The 19554-nt window shown below is 41.4% G+C and overlaps 1 protein-coding gene and 1 long non-coding RNA gene across 2 annotated transcripts in view; one reads left to right on the forward strand and one right to left on the reverse strand.

Annotated features, from left to right (window-relative positions):
* Positions 1–4645, forward strand: LOC103696530. The gene is made up of 3 exons (XR_602420.4): positions 1–451; positions 3898–3957; positions 4306–4645. It is a non-coding gene; the product is annotated as an uncharacterized LOC103696530 (long non-coding RNA).
* Positions 4518–19554, reverse strand: part of LOC103696534 (MADS-box transcription factor 23-like) — a 25641-nt gene continuing 10604 nt past the window's right edge. Inside the window, exons 4-9 of the mRNA XM_026800934.2 lie at positions 7569–7630; positions 5641–5740; positions 5511–5552; positions 5352–5435; positions 4703–4860; positions 4518–4621 (exon numbers count right to left, since the gene is read on the reverse strand). Of these exons, the coding sequence (XP_026656735.1) occupies positions 4606–4621; positions 4703–4860; positions 5352–5435; positions 5511–5552; positions 5641–5740; positions 7569–7630 (462 nt within the window). The 3' untranslated portion in view covers positions 4518–4605. The remainder of the gene's footprint in view (positions 4622–4702; positions 4861–5351; positions 5436–5510; positions 5553–5640; positions 5741–7568; positions 7631–19554) is intronic.

Here is a 19554-nt window from a genome sequence, read left to right on the forward strand (position 1 = left end):
CGCTGCTATGATACCCTCCCTGTGGGCTCTTTCCGCGCTTCTTTGAGGAAGTGGTCTCGGATCCCCAATCGCCCCTATTTAAAGTCAGTAATATATTGCTGCCTTTATCTGTGCGTGGGACGTACGCTTACCCCCAAACGGCTCGCTTTAAAGAATTGAAGGTTTCTCTGGATCTTTCGTCCCCGTCGTCTGGAAATCTCTCCTCCTCGGACTCCGCCGATCTCCGCCTCCCGTCGGGGTTCGCTGGCGGAGCTCGACTCCAAGAAACGTCGAACGGGTACAGACGACTCCAACGTGCACCCGTACGTTCGTATATCTCGCTCTCGAGCACCGAACGGTTGATGGATAAAGAAGCGAAGGGACGGAAGGCGAAAAGAAAATGTCACAGGAAAGAGAGAGAGACAGTTGCGTGCAGGTGGTTTGGGACGTGCGGGTTTTGAGGTTGAGAAAGGTCTTTCCTTTGAGAACCCTAGAACCCTATTTTTCTTGAATCCTTAATCTCGAATCTATAATGCGTTTCTCTTTCGTCATGGCTTAGTACTGTAGAAAGGGAAAAATAAATAAAAAATAAAAAGATTTGGCTAAAGTTTTGTCATATCTTTAAAATAAGACCGGCCTGATAAGATGACGACAGAGTTAACTGGATCTGGTAGCAAAAGAAAGGAAATCTGATATGCCTTGATATTGTACAATGTTTGTTGTTTTTAGCTCTTAGTCTCCGTGCGACAATTTTACTCTTAGAACTGCTAAACGCGTCACAAGATTTGTAGCAGTTTAATTGAAAGTTCCATGACGTATAAAGAATAAAGATCCTGCATGCATGATAGGCGTTTTTTGTCAGTTCAAGATGTGCCAGTATAATTCTAGGCTGTTGTTAATTTGATACTCTTGATGATTTACTTGTCTTTGGTCATTGGTGCTTCCCTGCACATGCTTCAAGGCTGCCTCACCTTTGGAGATGTGATAGAGGAAATGTTTTTTTCGGTTGTTAACTGCCGGACATGTGTTCTTATCACTCCAGTGGATGAATAAAGGAGTGCCTCTTTCATGGCTGAGAGAAACTTCTGCATTTTTCTTTTGTGTTTACTTCAGTAGCATTTATCTCTTGTGGTTGTTACATGCATTTGCAGAATGTTTGAGTTCCCCTATCTGAGGTTTGAGTATTTCCTGATAGCATCAGGGTACCCTCTTTTTTTTGGTTCTTGTTCTATAAGTTCCACACTCTTAAGATTGAAGTCGCTACATTTTTCATAACAGGTGGTCTCCAGTTTAGTGGATGCAGATGTCACTAATAGGATTTCATGCATCTGAAGTGATATATCATGTCGGATCTTAATTTATGCAAGAATCCATATCTATGTTGACCAATTTTTATAATGATATCTAATGGCATACTAATGTGTGTATGCATGTCTAGATTCTCAGATTAGACGCAAATGTTGCATGTTATTCGATACAATCCGTAGTATGTAAGTATGTATGTATGTATCTGCATGTTTAGATTCTCAGCTTTGACGCAAATGTTGCAAGTTATTCAATACAATCCATAGGATAGTTGCTGAGGTTGCATTACTAGCTTGGAACACAAAATATGCAGCTTGATATTTGGGGCTCCCCTGGTTGCTTTATACCAAGTTTTCATTTTCTCTTGCTTTTTGTTGATGATGCAGCCATCGTTTCCCAACATCCATCAAATGGAGTTGCCTTATATTGTGTTTGAAGCAATATGCTTTCTGATAAATGTTTGACTTCTTATGATGGTTTCTGCAAATAGAATTCTAGTAATGAATGTTCGGTGCAGTACAAAGTATAACTGCATATTCTGTCTTCATATATTAGTGAAACCTAAATGCTCCTTCATAAGAACTGTCAATCTACTAAAAGGATTTTAAAATAATAAGAGTTTAAAAATAACATATGCCTAATGAGAATAAACCTAAATTTGGGCCACTTTATTCATAAGCTATACCTTAAACTTATGGTCACTTTTTAGCTTGCAAACCTTTGATTTTGACTAAAGTCATAGAGTTGATGTTTATAGATCCCAACAAAGATGCTTTCAATGAATTTAAGAGGGTGTTTATTTTCCAGAAAAGCCTCTGTATGTTGGTGGTATATATAAAATTTGAACCATTCAATTTTGTATATATATGTGCGTGCGTGTGTGCGTATATATATACATATATATATATATATATATATATATATATATATATATATATATATTATTCTGAACCTTTTGATCTAAGAATCTTGGATGCATCATATGCTAGACTTTGCAAAATGAAAATAACTCACCTTTGATTTTCTTGGAAAAAAGTAAAAAAAATACTTTTTCTTTCCTAAATCATACTAGATGTGGTTTGAATCTTTTTAGTGATAGTCCCTGCTTCCAAATTTTCTTGAATCTGAATGTGCTTGCCTAGCTTATCAAGTTGGTAGTATTCTTGGCCGTTGGATCAAGTAACTTGGGATAGAATATTGCCTTCATCAGGGTTTTGTATGGGGCAGCAATTTACTTTGTCCCATCGGATACTAGGATCTAGGATGGGTATGGACAATGATAAACCCCACCCGGATATGTATAACTGTTCACAAATCCCCTTCCCGAGGCAAAAAAAAATGATTTTTGTAGTTTTACCTGATCCGATCTATCCAACCCACTCTCGTCTCACTCTACTCACCTAGTCCTGCCTCACCTTGCCCCGAGGCAAGTGCAGGGTGGGTATGGGTAATGGCCTACCCAACTCATACCCGGCTTGTTGCCATCCTAAGTGTTTTGGGGGTAGGAGTATTTTGGAGAGGGCTACCTCCATTGTGTAGCTCATTGCCTACAGGTCCTTCTATCGAAAAAAGGTTTCTTGAATCTAAATTGTTGTCCTTAAGGCATTTTCAGTAGCATATTCTTTAAATGATTTAAGAATGATCCTTCATTCTTTATGTTTAAAGGAGTAAAAGAATTGGTTCATGACATCGTGGCTAAGATCAACATTAATGTTTGGCAACCTCAATCTTTCTCATGTGTTGCTTTCATTGGAATGACTTTGCATATCATGAGATCTTTATACTTCTTGATGAAAAAAGAGAAGACATTATTTTATCATTAGGAATCTATTCTGTTTAATCATCCTTACTAGCACGTAGAAGACTTGGTTTTCACCTTGAACTCTTCAAGTTATGATTGTCACCTTTGGGAATATAGGGTTCTCAACTGTTCAACATGGTGCAAAGACTTCTTCCTTGGGCTACCACATTCTAAAGATGTCATTGCACCTCGATTTGAATCTGCTGTTGGCATTTCCTTTTGATTTTTTATCCTCATTCAGTACTGGAGTTATGAGACTTCCATAAACCTTGAGGCAAGAAGATCAAGTACTTTCAGATCTAGAAGTAGATCAAGATTTTTTTTTTTAAATATTTCATTGCCTCAAGCCTGCTACTTTTAAAAATATAGGAATTCTCTCCTCATTTGATATGTTATAGCTTTTGTCTTCTCTATAGTCTGAGTTTGCAGTTAATATTCATGATTTTGTATCTTGATTCAGTCACTGTTTAATCCTATAGTCAATATATTATTCAGCATACTCTTTCAGCCATTTATGGAGGCGACAGCAACTGTTTACAAATAAAGAGAACTGCCCATAGAAGGAATGTGTATCTGTTTACTGCTTTCGATTATATCTCTTGCATCTATGTGAACTATGTGTATATGGAAGACCATGTCTTTTTAAGACAAATACCTGCAAGAAGGAGGTTTCAGTTTAAAGTATGTCCTATCTTTGCTCATGAATCAAATAGTCTATCAGTTCTTAAATTTGTCTTTGTAAAAGTGAATTTTGGTTGCACATTTTTATTGCTTTTCCTTTACATTTCTAAAGAGAATTATGATGGATATAGGTGTGGCTGAATGGATCTGAATGCATGTTACTGACGCTTTCATGTTGCTTGAAAGATCAGGTCTGTATTTTTTATCCATTATATAGTTAGTAGAATGGGATCTGCCTTGCCTCTTTGTTATTTCTTTGTAGGCAAACTTCCCTTGTCCAGTTGTGCTTGCACACAATTTATAGTGTTGCAGTGTTCCTATGTAAAACTCAAAATAGTTGCTTCATTCTAGTTTAGTAAGCTAGCTTAAGCTACATGCTGTCATTACCATTCTACAGTAGTTTTTGGGGAACAAATCTGCCACATTTTTATATACCTCTTGCTGCTAGTTACTGAGCAGTAGTCAGAAGATAGTGAGTCATGCTTTGTGCAGTTTTTTTCCACTTCAGTTGCTGTTAACCCCTTGTAACTTTAATTTAGTAGGTGAGTTTCGTGTAGCTGTCATCAGCAACTATTCAGATACTATGAGAAGACATGTCTCCACATATGCAAGTAATGTTCTCAAACCGACATACCGGTCATATTATTATTCGTCCTAGTTGGAAGTTTGCTTTACAAAGTAACAGTTCCTTGGATCATGTCACACCACATATAAGCGATTGCTGAATATTGTTCTCTCTTGCTCATACATTGATGTTATTGCTGATAACAAGCCATAGAAGCCTTGGCAACTAGGTCGATGGTCTCTAAAGATGATGCATACTGATCACTGTCATCTTCTTAATGCATTTGAAATCTGTTGCAAGCATTGATTATGTTCAAATCAAAGTAATAAATATTGAAAATATGTAAAGGTTTGATATTTCAAAATAATTACCCTAGCTTCAGAGCCCTTGCTTGTGTCCCATCCGTTTGCTGTTGAGGTTGGCATAACTCGAGATGAATCGATACATTTGAGTTCTCAGTCAGAGTAAGACCATATGGAATAATTGTATCCTTACTAGCTCCTCCAATTAACTCATTTGTTGCACACACCTGCAATGCAAATTCCATGCATAGCATGTTATAATAATAATCTTTTTTTTTTTTCAAGGATTGAACAGGATCTTAAATGTCATTGGTCTGGGGCGTGCTGGCTAGTGGCTAGCATATTACATGCTGTGTTGATCCACATGTCATGTGCCAGAACAAAAAAATATATTAAGAAAGGACTTAAAAATCAAAAACTCCTTTTCTAAACATGTCAAAGCAAAAGTATTAAAAAAGGATTCAATGGGTCTTGTTTTCATGTAGTGCTAGCGTTGATGTTGGCTCGGCATGGTGACCAAACCAACATAGTCTAGCACTAAAAATCTTGTGATTGCATTAATCTAATTTTATACCAAATCGATACATATTTTATATAGAGCATGGCATATGCGAAGCATGTGGCTGTGGAAACATGGAGATTATAAGCTTCATGAGTGCTCTACTTTGGAGTTTGGATTATAGAGCAAAGTAGATATCTTGTGTCTCAAACTCAATACCTTCTCACGTAACTCCATGTTTTCTTGATATGTGAGGTTTACCTGCTTGTAGAGTTCAATGTTTTCATTGTGAATGAGGTGACCCTGGAACAAATTCTGGAAATTTAGGCACTTGTTAACATTAAAAAATAATTTAATAACTATTATTCATTAATAAACCTTTCGGTTCAATTCTTGAATTTCATTGGTCAGAATTTGTTCCTACAACAGAGAAAAGAAACACATCAAATAGAGAATAGGTGGATAAGAATTTATGAACAACATTTTGTGAGGGAAAAGTTCTTAAAACCTTTTTCTTTCGGACAGAACGTAGACTCATTTCAAGCTGGTTCTCTAGATTTTGTAGATCTTTGACACTTAAGCGTGACAATTCTTCTCCCATCATTTGCCTGCAACCATTGATTAAAATTTTGAATATGCTATATCTTCAATTTATTTAATAGTGTAATAATCTACATTGTTGCGCCCTTGTTCACCAGTATGATTTATTCTTTTTTTTGTGGACTTTCAAATGGCTTTCAGAATAGTGTAAGAGCTAGTTTGATGGCATTGAGCAAATGTAGGCTAAAGATCTATTATGAAAAATTATAAAAACCTGATTTACTTGTATGGCCGCAGGACTAGTTAGTTTATGTTTATAGTAACTATAATTATGCATAGTCTAGGCACTTATTTTGTTTTTTTTTTTATGAGCTAAGGTAGAAGTTTAATGGTTTCGTGGCTAAGATAATAAATGATGCTATTGTTCTAAAACATGTTTGACAGCAAGATCTGCAATATTAGTATCAGAGCATATATTGGTACCTTGTTGGTACGATGTTGGTAAACACAGTATGGGGGTTGATCCGGTGTACTGATACTCGATACGCTTTCAGTACTAAATATCAGTTCGATATAGATATAATATGATACAGTACAGGTCCAATACGAGGTAGTATTCACTTGTATGGTGAATCTTTGTTTGACCCATACATGTTTACATGTCTTGTCACCTATTAGCATGTATAGGTCAGTTTCATGGTAGGATTGGGATTTCCCCATTTTAGTTGTTTAAAAACCATCAAAACTACTAAATTTGTTCTAGTCCAATGGCTAGCCACTGGCCACAAGATATTAAAATATACAAAACTCTCAAGCTTTGATTTCTTAGTTCTTCTTTATTGTATCATGCTTCTCTTACTCCCATCTCTTTCATGGCCATCCTGCATTGCCTTAGCAGTCTTTTCATCATCCCCTCTCTCTCTCACTTTGATTTCTTGTCGCTTCCCCCATCCTTCCCACTCTGCAACGATTTTGAGTATTGACTAACACTGGTTGGTGTGGGGCGTATATTATGAATTTTCTAACAATATTAGTACAATACAAATACTCGATATGCTCCTATACCGTTACGTGCTACAATTTTGTGCTAACTCCAATATCATATAATGTGTTGATGCATGGACGTACCATTCTGATCTAACCATAACGGTAACGTTTCGATATGGGGTCCAATATCGAGACTTAAAAATGTGGTGCGAAGCTTGTGATTAATGCTATAATTGGGTCGGATTAACCCATGACTAGAGATGATCATGGGTCGGGCCTTGAGCTTAAACTATATTTATTTTTAGTCGGGCTTTGGGTCGAGCCTATTAAAATTTGACATTTTTTGTGCTTAAGCCTGACCAGGTATTAAATTGAGAGACCAAGTCTTTAGATGCACTGGTGTTAGTTTTATGTTGTCTAATTATTGACAGACTATTAGAAGTTCTGTAACCTGCTCTTTTGTCAAATGGCATCATTAATGATTTGGTCAATGCATTGCAATAAGGTAAACTGCAAAATCCTAGTTTATATGATTAATCTTAAGAAATACGTTTTACTTTCAGGATATGGGCAGCTAGGGAACTAATGATTTTATAGTTCATTTCTAATCAATTGTAGAAATTTGATGTTTTTGCTAGTTTATATATTATTTTTCTTATGGTGATCTTGACACTCTAGATTCCTGGTAAATAAGTGAATATTCGTAAAATGTTACCATGAGGGGATTTGTTATATGTGAACGGGCTTGAAATTTTTAGACATGTTGAATAACGCAAACCTTTTTTACGACAAAAATATATGGTTATTTAGTTAAATCTTCTTTGTGGTATAACATATAATGGAATATTTCCAATGGCTAGTTGGGCGTACGAACAATCTTTAGAGGTAAACCAGGTTAAGAGATGGTACCGGTGATTTTCTTGTAAGTTCTGCAATTGTTGCCTCAAGCTTGCTGCCTCCCATTGCAAAAACTAGTAAGAACAAAGAACATAATTTAGTTCTTACGATATCTTTTTAGATAATGGTAAGTAACAATGTAGAAAAAGAGCAAAAGCTAAAATTTACAAGAAATATTCCTTCAAGCCAGCATACAAATGTGGTATGAACAATGCATAATTCTTTGAAGAAAATCTCCAATGAATTTATTAATGTTTTGGAGTATAAATTAGAGTTGATGTATTATTTTTTTTTTATTTTTTTGGTAAACCGGCGTCTCACTATCGAGTATGCCTCGAGCAAACAGTACAAAATGCGGGCTAGGCTCTGCGGAATGGGGGTAGTGCCCTCCCATACAAAATCTTCAGTGTGATGCGTTGTAAAGGAGGCGACCCAGTCAGCCGCATTGTTCATCTCTTGAAATACATGTGTGACCCCAAAAGAGTCGAGCCCCTCCAAAAGGTGGCATATATCATGGGCAAAAGGATGTAGATTTGGCCTTGTGCATCTACTCCTGATCCAGTCAATCAGTACAGCCGAATTGCTCTCCAAAAGTATCCGTCGAGCTTCTAGGTGCACTCTAGCATGAACGAGGCCCTCCCACGCCGTGGGCAGCTCTACTACTGGGATCGACTCGTCAAATATGCGCTGCCTCCCTGCCGCAATCATCCGGAGGTCGTGATCTCTGATAACAAAGCCCACGTCATACCTACTGCCACTTACTGAAATGCTAACGTCAAAGTTCACCTTGAGGAAGCTAGAGGGTGGAGGCTTACAGGATACCATAGGTACCGTCGCATGCCTGGTCGTTGCAAGAGCCAAATGGGGGCTCCAGACGTTCCTGTCCTCCCTAGGTGAAGTCTCAGCAGCTACACTCGCTAGCTCAGCTGCATGTCCAAATGCTCTATTCACCACTGACCTCGGATAGAATTTTCTGCCCTCGAATATTCTTGTATTTCTGTCCAACCATATGTGGTATGCCACGTAAGCCAATACAACTGCCCTTTGTGCCCATCCAGGTCTCCGCCCTGAATCCCTCAACTGTCTCAGGAATGTCTTTGTGGAAGTGAAGGTGTGTCGGTGGGTCAGGACAAGGCTCCAAACCTGCAGCGCCCGCGGACATGTGAACAGTACATGGCTGATGGTCTCCTCTCCCGGGCAACTCTCACAATCAGTGGAGATCCAAACTTTTCTCCTAGCCAGGATCTCTCTGGTCGGTAGGATGCCCCAAACCACTCTCCACAGAAAAAGGGCCACCCATGGGTGGATCCGTAGCCGCCAGATCCAACGCCTCTCCACACTGCGAGCAGGCCTCGAGTCCATTAGAGCCTGAAGTTCACTAGCTGTGACTCTAGCCCTCCCTGACATGCTCCAAATCCTCTTGCTTGCCGTCCCCACGGCTGGTAGTGATGTAGCCAGCACTCTCTCTGCTAGAGCATCATCGAAGATGCTGTGAATCTGGTCAGCATCTCATCTGCTCTCCCTTGGAGTGAGGAGATCACTCACTTTGCTCCTAGCCAGTGCTACTAGGTCAAAGAAGGTAGGTCATCTGGCTAACGACAATCCTGTGAGCCATCTATCCTCCACTACATCAATGCAACGACCGTCCCCAATTGCCCGATGGATCCATGGGATCACAAGTGGGGCCCGCGCACACATCTCCCTCTAGATGTAGGAACATTGTCGTCCAGGTCTGAATACATCTTTGTCGACCTGCTCCCCATACTTGGCTCTCATCAATCAGCTCCACAGTCCATCTGGCACCAAAAGGTATTTGGCCACATGCTTGGTCGCCGGTGTCTCCAGCCTGGTAACGAGGGAGTGTATACTCGGTCCTTCACTGCTCGTCGGCTGACAAAGAACCTCCGACACGAGCAAGTGGGTGCCTCCTTCCCGAGCTCGCCCACCCCAAACAAAGCTCTGTATCAATTGCTCCAATGACCTCAGCATGGTAATGGGAACCATAGTATTTGAGAGCAGGTATATAGGTATGGAGCTCAGTACAGACCTGACTAGGGTGACCTGGCCCATCATGGACAAAGTGCTCGCTTGCCACCCCTCCAACCACTGAAGCTCAACTCTACCTCCATACAGTCTTCTCTGCGCAACCGCCGGCCAGTGATGGGAACCTCGAGATATCGCAAGGTTCCCTCATACTCGCCAATCCCTAAGATCGCTGAGATGGCATCTTTCGCCTACTGCTCAATCTTCGAACTGAAGCATATTGCCGATTTGGCCAGGTTCACCCACTGACCAAATGCCCTGCAATACTCCTCAATGACCCTGCAAAGTGCCTGTGTCGACCTTGTACTCGCCCTCGCCATCAGTAGACAATCACCAGCAAACAATAAATGAGAAATCTAGAATGTACCTATCATTGGCCGGCAGGGCTTCACCACCCGGGCCTCAGAGGCACTGCATAGAGCTCTGGATAGGGCGTCCGAGCCGAGGATGAACAACAGGAGCGATAGCAAGCAGCCTTGCTGCAGGCGCACTGAAGACTCGAAGAAGTGCGTGGGCATGCCATTCACTAAAATGGAAAAGGAAGGTGCCAGGATACAGCTCAACACCCATCTAATCCACTGCTGATAAAAGTCAAAGAGCTCTAAGGACTGTGTCAGGAACTGTCAATCATTCTATCATATGCTCTCTCCATATCCAACTTGATACCTATCAGACCCCGTCTACCTGGAGCACGCCTGAGATCACATATAAACTCCTGAGCTATCAATACATTATCAGAAATGCTCTGCGCCCCAATGAAAGCATCCTGCTCAGGGCTAATTAGTTCAGCCAGTACCCCTCTAACTCTCCTCACTAGAATCTTAGCAACTATCTTATAGAGGGTGGTGCACAGGCTAATTGGTTGGTAATGACTAAGCTCAGTGGCATTCTACCTCTTTGGAATTAGGGTGATGAAAGTTCGTTTCCACTCACTAGGTATCCTGGCCAACCTGAAGCACTGTAGGATGGCCTTGGTCACATTCGACCTAACTATGTGCCAATACCTCCTGAAGAAGATGGGGGAGAATCCATTCAGGCCTGGAGCCTTGTTCTCAGCTAGGGACCAAAGGTTCTCCTGAATCTCTGCTACTGATACTGGCCTGATCAGCTCCATATTCTCCACATCAGTGATTCTCCTAACTGGGGTAGGCTGGGTGGGTGGCCCCCTGTCGCAAGTCTGCTCTATCCACCTCGATCTTAAAAAACCCTCCAAAATTCCCCTAATCAATCTTGGATCATCGGTCATCTGGCTACTGCTCTCCCTGATGTTGTGGACTCTATTCCTCTGCCTGCGGATGATGGTGGCTTGGTGAAAAAATCTTGTATTGTGGTCACCCTCTAAGATCCACTGAATTTTCGGCTTTTGTCTCCACAAGGTCTCCTATTGCCGCAGAAGGGGATGATGCATGGCAAGCTGGGCCTGAAGTTTTCCCTGCTCATCGTCAGTCAAGCCCCCTCTCAGGTTCTCTCTAACCTGAATGGCTTCAATAGATACTTCAGTCGCTTCAATCTTCCTGAAAATGTCCCCCACCTCAACCCTGTTCCATTTCCTCAGCCGTTGTTTGGTATCTCTATCTTGCGGGTGACCCGATACATGGCATCCCTTCGCACCGGCACCTGCCAAGCCTCCCTCACCACCTTCCAAGGACGAGGGTAAGACAGCCAAAACTTCTCAAAATGAAATGGGCCACTAATCTGAATAGAGGGGGAGGTACATACTAGCATAGGGCAATGATCCGACGCAATACGTGGTAGATGGCTAATCTTGAATCCAATTCTGAACCCATCCCACTGTAGCAAAGATCCGATCAATTCGCTCCCATACCCTAGCTTGACCCAGTCTATTGTTGCACCATATAAACCCTAGTATGGTATGACCCGGTCAATCTGCTCCCATACCCTAGCTTGGCCCAGTCTATTGTTGCCTCGATATTGGACCCATATCGAAACATTACCCCGAAAATCCCAAGTCCACCAGTCCGTTTCTCAATATAAAGTCCTGAAACTTCCTCACTTCCAGCTTGTGAGTAAATGGTTTAACCCCTCTTTTTTAGGGGGCTGTCTACGCAGTTAAAGTCATCGGCCACAACTGTAGGGTATCCTTGTTGGATCAGACAACTCACCTCATCCCACAACCATCTCCTCTCTCGGAAGTTTGTACTTGCATAGACAGCTGAAAGGACCCATGGCTGCCCACTATCATCGGATATAACCATCACCATATTCTGATTGCATTCATTGAAAACATCAATTTTGTAATTGTCCAACTTCATATAACAATAATACCACCAGACAACCCCCAAGATTCGATTACATAGAATCCCCATGATCGGGGCAGCCTCCTTCTTGCTTGTTGTAAGCTCCTTCCTAAAAGTCTGGTTTCCAAGAGCACACAGATAGATGGATCGTGCAGGTGAACTAATCTCCGAAAAACCGGGTTGAAGGATGGTTTCCTGCACCCCGGCAATTCCATAATAAAATCTTTATATCTGTGGAGTTGAGAGGAAGCTACCGCCCTCCCCTGGCTTGGATACCCCTGAACTTGAATCATCTTCCCAGTCTTGGATAGCCTGTTTCAGTTTGGCCACCATGCGTTCATGGGCCTCAGCGATGGGAATTCGGCATGGCACCCCATCCTCTTCCCTTCCCGGTCTGAGAGTCACCTTGCCCCCTTCCTGCAAGCCCGCCCGTGAACCCTCTCCAGATAGCCGCCCCCCATTCTACCTAGGGTTCTGCCGCCCCCCTTCTTTCCTCATTTGGGCTCTCTAATGTCGCCGCAATAGACCTGTTGGGGCACCTGATTCCTGTCCGGCCGGATCTCTGGCACCTGGCACTTGTCCCCGTTCCTCCGCTGCCACGACCTCAGTCCCACGTCGAGCTCGGCCTGGCCTGCCGCCCGCCTTAGCTGCACTCACAATGGGGGTTGCATCCCTTGGCTTGCAACCACTAACCGCCGGTTCCCCATCTTCAGCAGCTGTGACATTGGAGCGCATCGGTTTCTCATGGCCCCGTGTCACGGTTAGCTGGCTCTCGATCTCTGGCAGTGAGGAAGGGGGAGAAGAGGGAGCTCCCGGCAACTGGGTACTCACTGGGGACGGCTGTGGCCTATGACGGAGACAGCTCGGACCGCCTCCACCATTTGGGTCTCGGATGAAGAGCCACTGTCCAACGAGCTCGTGACCCCACTTTCGGGTTCCCTCCGGTCCTTCGAGCCCGTAAGCCCATTCTTCCCTCGAGCTCTCAGTGGGCTTCGGTCTCGTTTGGATGGCCCAGGCTTGCTGGAGGCCTCACCCTGGTTTAAGGAGATCTGGGATGCCTTAATTGGGCTCGTTGGGGCTTCCGAAGGCCCATCATCCTTCTCGCCGAGTTGGATCGGCCCCGATTCAGAATTGAACACCGGGTCAAAGTAGCTTACCTCACCTGGGATGCCCGAGTCGCTGCCATTGTTAGCCACCGCCGGCGCTTTCCCCCAAGCGATCTTTGTGGCCTTCCTCTATTCGCGTAGCTCCGCCGCCTGCTCACCCACTCTCAAGCTGAACCTTGGTGAGTTGGGCCCCCGGTTGTCGACTGGTGCACCTCGGGTTGACTCAATCTCCACCTCGGCAGTCTTGTTCTTCCCCGTCACCATGCCCGCCGGCCTCGGTGTCCAGATCCGATTGATTGTCATCCAGGGGCCAAAGGCCGGCTACAGGTCTTGGTCGGGGCCTGCCGCTGCCGGCCCCAGTGGGCCTTCCTCCACCATGGCTTCCACGCTTCCGATCTTCCCCTCGGCCGGTATCTTGGGTGGGGTTTCGCACCTACCCTTGCCGTGGCCGATGCAGCCGCAGGAGTAGCAAAGCCCAGGCAGGTTTTCATAAGTGAAATCCTACCATATCTTCTCCATGGCGCCCTGAAGGTAGATTTCGGGCTGCAGGGGTTTTAGGGCATCGATCTCAATCTTTGCCCTAGCAAACCCTAGCCGTCGCATGTTGTCTGTCGTTGCGTCTAGAGCCAGATGATGTTTTATGATGAGATGCTTTCTCCATCTTTTGAATATTCTATATGTCTATTATTATGCATCATTTATATTTCTTTACTGGTCAAAAGTCTCGTGTCCTTGCATGCTTATATATTTGAATCTAATAATCATTTGTTAACAACAAATTAATAGCTCTTTTCTATAGACCAATACATTTTGATATTGGTAGTGTCCTGACACATAGCACAACTGCTATCTCGCCTCCAAAAATGTATCATGTGCCAATATAGGGATGTATTGCAATGAACTCACATATACCGCGGCAAGCTACTAGTATGGTATCCGGTGTCGAGGCTGAAATTCTTGGAGAAGTTAATTTAGATGTGATGTTATTTGCTGTTCTTCTACTTTCTTTGTTAAATTTTAGCTATCATATGTTAGTATGTGGAGTATTGCATAATACAATTGAATTAGAGCCATATTTCAAATCATCAATAATGATTTTACAACTTATTGACATAAGTATTGTCATTTGATTTCAATGACTTAAGTCCATCTATATATGATTATTTAGGTAGGGACAAGTTCAATCTCATGAATCAAGCCATATGTTCAGAAGCTTGGACTTTGTAAATGTGATGTGTTGCATCAAGTATTGAGACATTTATGATCCTTTTTTGGAAATGACTGAATGGTCCTTGCTGGTAGGAACGTTCTTGACAGATTGGATCATATATGCCAATAAATAAGTGTCTTAATAAACACATGCATTCATTTCTTAAATTCAACCATCCATATTTGTTAGAAAGGTTTGGCAATTTTATTGGCTTGATCCATTTAGCATGCTGATGTATTAGAAAATGAGGAAAATGCTTGTGACTACTTTATACATAAGAAAGATTTTGCTTTTTTTATATGCATAAGCATCAACTTGCTTCAATTAATGAATGCTACTAATTCTACTTCTCTACTATGTATAAATGCTATGCCTGAAATTTATACTCCCTCTTTTTGACTAATACTTCAAAGAGACGCAATAAATGTGAAATATATTTATCAATTCACAAATATAAAATTTGATGGTGGAATGTCTAATCTAAAATATTTCATTGGCTGATGGAATGGTAACTATCCATCAAATACTCCCTGAGTCGGGCGTATAAAGTTTCTTGCTGCATTAAATAAAGATATTTTAAGGCTTGGTGCCACTTCATCCCTAATCCCAACCTATCCCACCTATGATGGAAACTAGGCTTGTGGGCATATTGAGATTGTGCTTGCAGAATTAGGACTTTTAGATAGATGGGGGCTACAATGAGCATAAATGCTGCGCAGAATCGAATAAGGGTGGCAATCGGATCAGGTTGGATATGGCTCGTCTCAAATATGGATGGGTCAAAAATTCATCATCTCGAAACCGACTTATTTATTAAATAAGTCAAAAATTCATATTTGAGCTTGATCTATTTATTAAACAGGTAACCTAATTTGATCTGCATGATTCGTTTATCAAATGTGTCAAGTCAGGATGAATGGGTTAAACAAGTTAAGTGGATTTTTTAACGGGTTAAATCGATTTAAATGGGTTAAACTAGTTAAGCAGGCTGGGTTAAACAAAATAGAAATAGGTTAAGCAGGTTTTAAATAGGCTAAATAGGTCTTAAACGGGCTAGATGGGTTAAACAGTTTACTTGATCTAACTCGATCAGAATATTAAATGGGTTAAATGGGTCAGATGTCTGAAACTTGAACCCAATTCGAATGTTGATCATGTTAAACAAGTCGGCCTATTTACGATCCGAACTTATTTAGCCCAAATCCAAACTTGCTTATGGCAGGTCGAACATGGGTTGAATTGATAAGTTAGGTCACATTTTGCCAGCCCTAGAATCGAACCCTTGATCTCTTGTCTAAGAGGTGAGAGGTGATACTATCCATGCTAACACTCGATGGTGCATTAAATAAAGATCTTATGTAAATGAATCCTAAACCCAAAATAAATTACCGATTGATTGGTTCATTGCTACCAATGTTGTACGATGGAAAGGGTCACTACATTCTCTTGTATTCATTTCTTAAAATTAGGTGCATACATCATACATGTCAATTGTCAAATGATAATTCTTGATATGTTGCATTGCTGAATCAAATTTCATGTATTAAAGATCTATTATGCTTGTGTTGTTGAGGGGCTATCATGATACCATGCTTGTTGGGTACCAGCATGGAAAGGTTCCATGTCCTTCAAAAGATCAATGAATAACATACTAAAGTGTGCTTTTTTATTTAATGCTCTTCACAGCTAACCATTTTCAATTGATTTTTGCTATTGTTCAAACAAAAGTAATAACTAATATATAATTATCTTTCATCCTTGTGCTTTGTGTTCGTTGGACACTTGTGTCTGGCTCTAGAAAATTGTGTTGGAAACGTATCTGAGTCAATACTTACCAGGCATTTGGATACTTATGAAGTTTTATGGTTACAACTTTTAAGGCTCGACAAAGAGTCGAACTCTTCCAATAATGAATTTGACCCTCCATGTTTGTGTTGGAAGTGAGCATTCTTTCTTTTCATTGATTGGCAAAGGATGTAGATATCGAAATAATTTTATAAAATGTTATCTTTCTTATATTCTTATAGGTTATTGGGAGGTTTGAATGACAAACATGTACTAAAGAATCTTAACGAACAATATATTTTTAATGTTTATTTTTGATATTTAAACAAAAAATATTGGAGATATATATTTCAGTCAAATATATAATATATACTACGTATGTTTGACCTTTTTTTTTCTCTCTTGCCATTTTAGACACTTGGATATACATTCGAATCCAATTCTCAGATTCGTGTCCATGCATTGCTGGATTTATGTTTTTTTCAAGTAGTTTATCATGCAAGCTAATGTTAGAAGCTTAGAACTAAGTACATATTAAAAATTAAGAACATAATTCATGGTGATGGTTGTGGCTGGACATAAATATTTTCATACATTGATAATATGTTGGAAGTGTTGTATACGTACCGTTGAACTCATGTATTGATGGTGCAACTGCATGTCCATCATCCGTAGTCCATATATAATTGTTATGGATATGATGCACTATGGTGGACCCCTACCGTTACTAGCAACAAATTTGGTATTCGAGTCAATGGGCTCTTGATATTGATTTTGGCTGGGACATCCCTATTCCTAGATCTTGCATCTGCATTAGTTAGAGGCCTTGATGGATCTAGCGCCTATCTTTAGGCTGGCAACCTAAATTGTCTATCACTTCCTTGCTCCCTATACTCCATTCCACTTTCCTTTGACCTAAAACAAAAAAATGACTTTTGGCTAGCATCATGATGATATACAGACACGGCATGCAAAAGCATACTGAATTGGTGATATTTCAGGGTTTGGTTTTTTTTATCTTAATTACTTTTGGGTTTTTAGTGTTGATTAGAGGTTTGAAAACTTGGAATTGGGGTTTTATTTTTTCTTCATTTGCTATGTTTTTCAAAAATTTTGTTTTATAGTGGTCCTGGAGCACCATGAGTCATGTGCTTTGCGAAACGTTTATAAATTAAAAAATAGATAATCCATAAAATTTAGCTTGAAGTGCATATTACTAGTCCATTGTTGAGTATTTGCAGCTTGCAAACATCGAGATTTCCTTCATAATTTGGGCTGGGACTTTGACTCCAATATAAGTTATATATTAATGATCAATGTACTAGAAAGTTCACATCTAGTGAGTCAGTTAAGAAGCTTGACCTGGAGATTGAAGATCTGTGAGATTATTCCCAGAATTGGCCATATTGGACTGAAGTCGGCAGGCCCAAGTGACTTCAGTTTAATGCCGAAGGAAGAATTAGAACAGAGAATTGCAATAGCGATCTTTTGCTTTGTCTTCTTCAGAAAGATAAGGCCGTAGAGTCATGGCCGACTCTGTGGGGAGGTAGAACGGCCGCTAGCTGTTTGATCGAGCTTCTCTTCGGAAGCCTTCTCTATAAATCTCTACTTACCTTTTCGATTGATCGTCTACTGAGCCCCCATCTCTCCTCTCTTGCCTCTAGCAACTGACATGTTGCCCAAGGTGACAAGCCAAGAGGGGGGGGGGGGTGAATTGGTTTCTCTTAATTTTAACTATCTTACTTATTTTAAATGATGAGTTAGTGGAATTAAACAAATCACAATACAAACAACAAGAAGTATAGTGGTTCGGTGCTCTCCTTAGCACCTACGTCCACTCCCCAAGCGATCCCTTGGGAATTCACTATAATCCCGCGGATTACAGTTGGATTGTTTTCCGGGCTCACAATCCAAAAACCTTTACACTTTGGTTTTCCGGGTTCACCAAAAACCTATGTTGGTTTTACGGGCTCACCAACAAACCTATGTTGGTTTTACGGGCTCACCAACGAACCTTTACAATTGGTTTTCCGGGTTCACCAATCAACCTATTCCGTTGGTTTTGCGGGCTAACCAACCAACCTTTACAAGTAGTTTAATAAACAAAGTAAGAAGATTTAAGCTCCTAGATGAGCAAATATAACAATATAATCTACAAAGAAGAGTTTAGAGAATAGTTATCGCTTGATGTGACTTCTCTCTTCTTTGTCAAGGATCTTCACTCTTCAAGGGTGGAAGGAGCTCTTAATGACTCTTGGAATCTGCTCAACCACTTTCTTTTGACTCTTGAATGAAGCTCTTGGATGAAGCTTGCCTTGCTAGGGTTCTCTCTTGAATGCACTTGATGTATTTTTCAAAACTTACTTCCTCTGATGAATACCCCCTCTTAAATACTTCTCCAACCTCCAAATAGACCTTCCTGACCGTTGGATTGAAGAAACTAGCCGTTTATAGCCGTTGGGAGTCCAAAAAGCACTTCTGCACAACTAGCCGTTATACTTCTGCCCGTGCTTGGGTCGACCCAAGAATTGGGTCGACCCAAACCACTGTTCATCAGATTTGGGTCAGCTCAAACTTTTCTTGGGTCGGCCCTCTCAGAACCACAGAACCTTGCATTTCAGCCTTCCTTTACTTGGGTCGACCCAACATTTCTTTGGGTCGACTCAAGGTTCAGTTGGGTCGACTCAACTTTTACTTGGGTCGACCCTCTCAGGATTTCCAGAGAACCTTTTCTGTCATGTATTCTGTCATTGTCTTTGGGTCGACCCTCTCACTGTTTGGGTCGACTCAAGCTTGGGTCGACTCAACTTCATCTTGGGTCGACCCTCTCAGTATTTCCAGAGAACCATTTTCCTAAGTCTTTGAGAGGCTTGAGGTTTGGGTCGACTCATGCTTTCCTTGGGTCGACCCAACTTACTGTTCATCTGTGCCATTTTTGCAAAAGTGTGCCAAATGCTTTCTTGATGTGCCGGGGTCGACCCAATCAACCTTGGGGTCGACTCAATCCACACTTTGCTGCAACTCAAGGTTAGATTCATCCAAATAAACAATGAAATGCATTTATACAAATATACTGAGAGTAACAGACTTATAAATGAAGTATCGAATTAACTTGTAATATACTCTTGATTATTGCTTGTTAATCATCAAAATAACACTATCATCCTCATGACACATCACCATCTTTGAGTTCTGCCGAGCTTTATCCCCTATTTCTTATGCTTCTCCGGCGGCCGATGTGCTACCCCAACCGAACTCCACCTCTCCATATGCCCTATTTTTTCCTTGTATCGAGTGTAATCGTTGCTAGCTACCGGATAGGCTACCTTCGGTTGAGATCCACCACCTCCATCGACACCGGTGAGCTCCCTTTCCTCTGTTAATCTATCCTTCCTTAGCCAAACCAAGCCCGATTTTTCTTTCTCTGTTTCGTGCTAAACCGAGAACGTTCTCGGTTTCTCCTCCTTGTCGGTCGTCGCCTGCTATTGATGGCTAGCCATCAACCATCCAGGCCCAATTGCCGACCACCTAGGCTTGGCTGTTGTTGGACCTTCTTCCTCAGTCTCTTCCTTCTCTTCCCTCTCTTCTTCCTCGGC

Source organism: Phoenix dactylifera, chromosome 8 (genome assembly GCF_009389715.1).
Source record: "Phoenix dactylifera cultivar Barhee BC4 chromosome 8, palm_55x_up_171113_PBpolish2nd_filt_p, whole genome shotgun sequence".
Classification (NCBI taxonomy): Eukaryota; Viridiplantae; Streptophyta; class Magnoliopsida; order Arecales; family Arecaceae; genus Phoenix; species Phoenix dactylifera.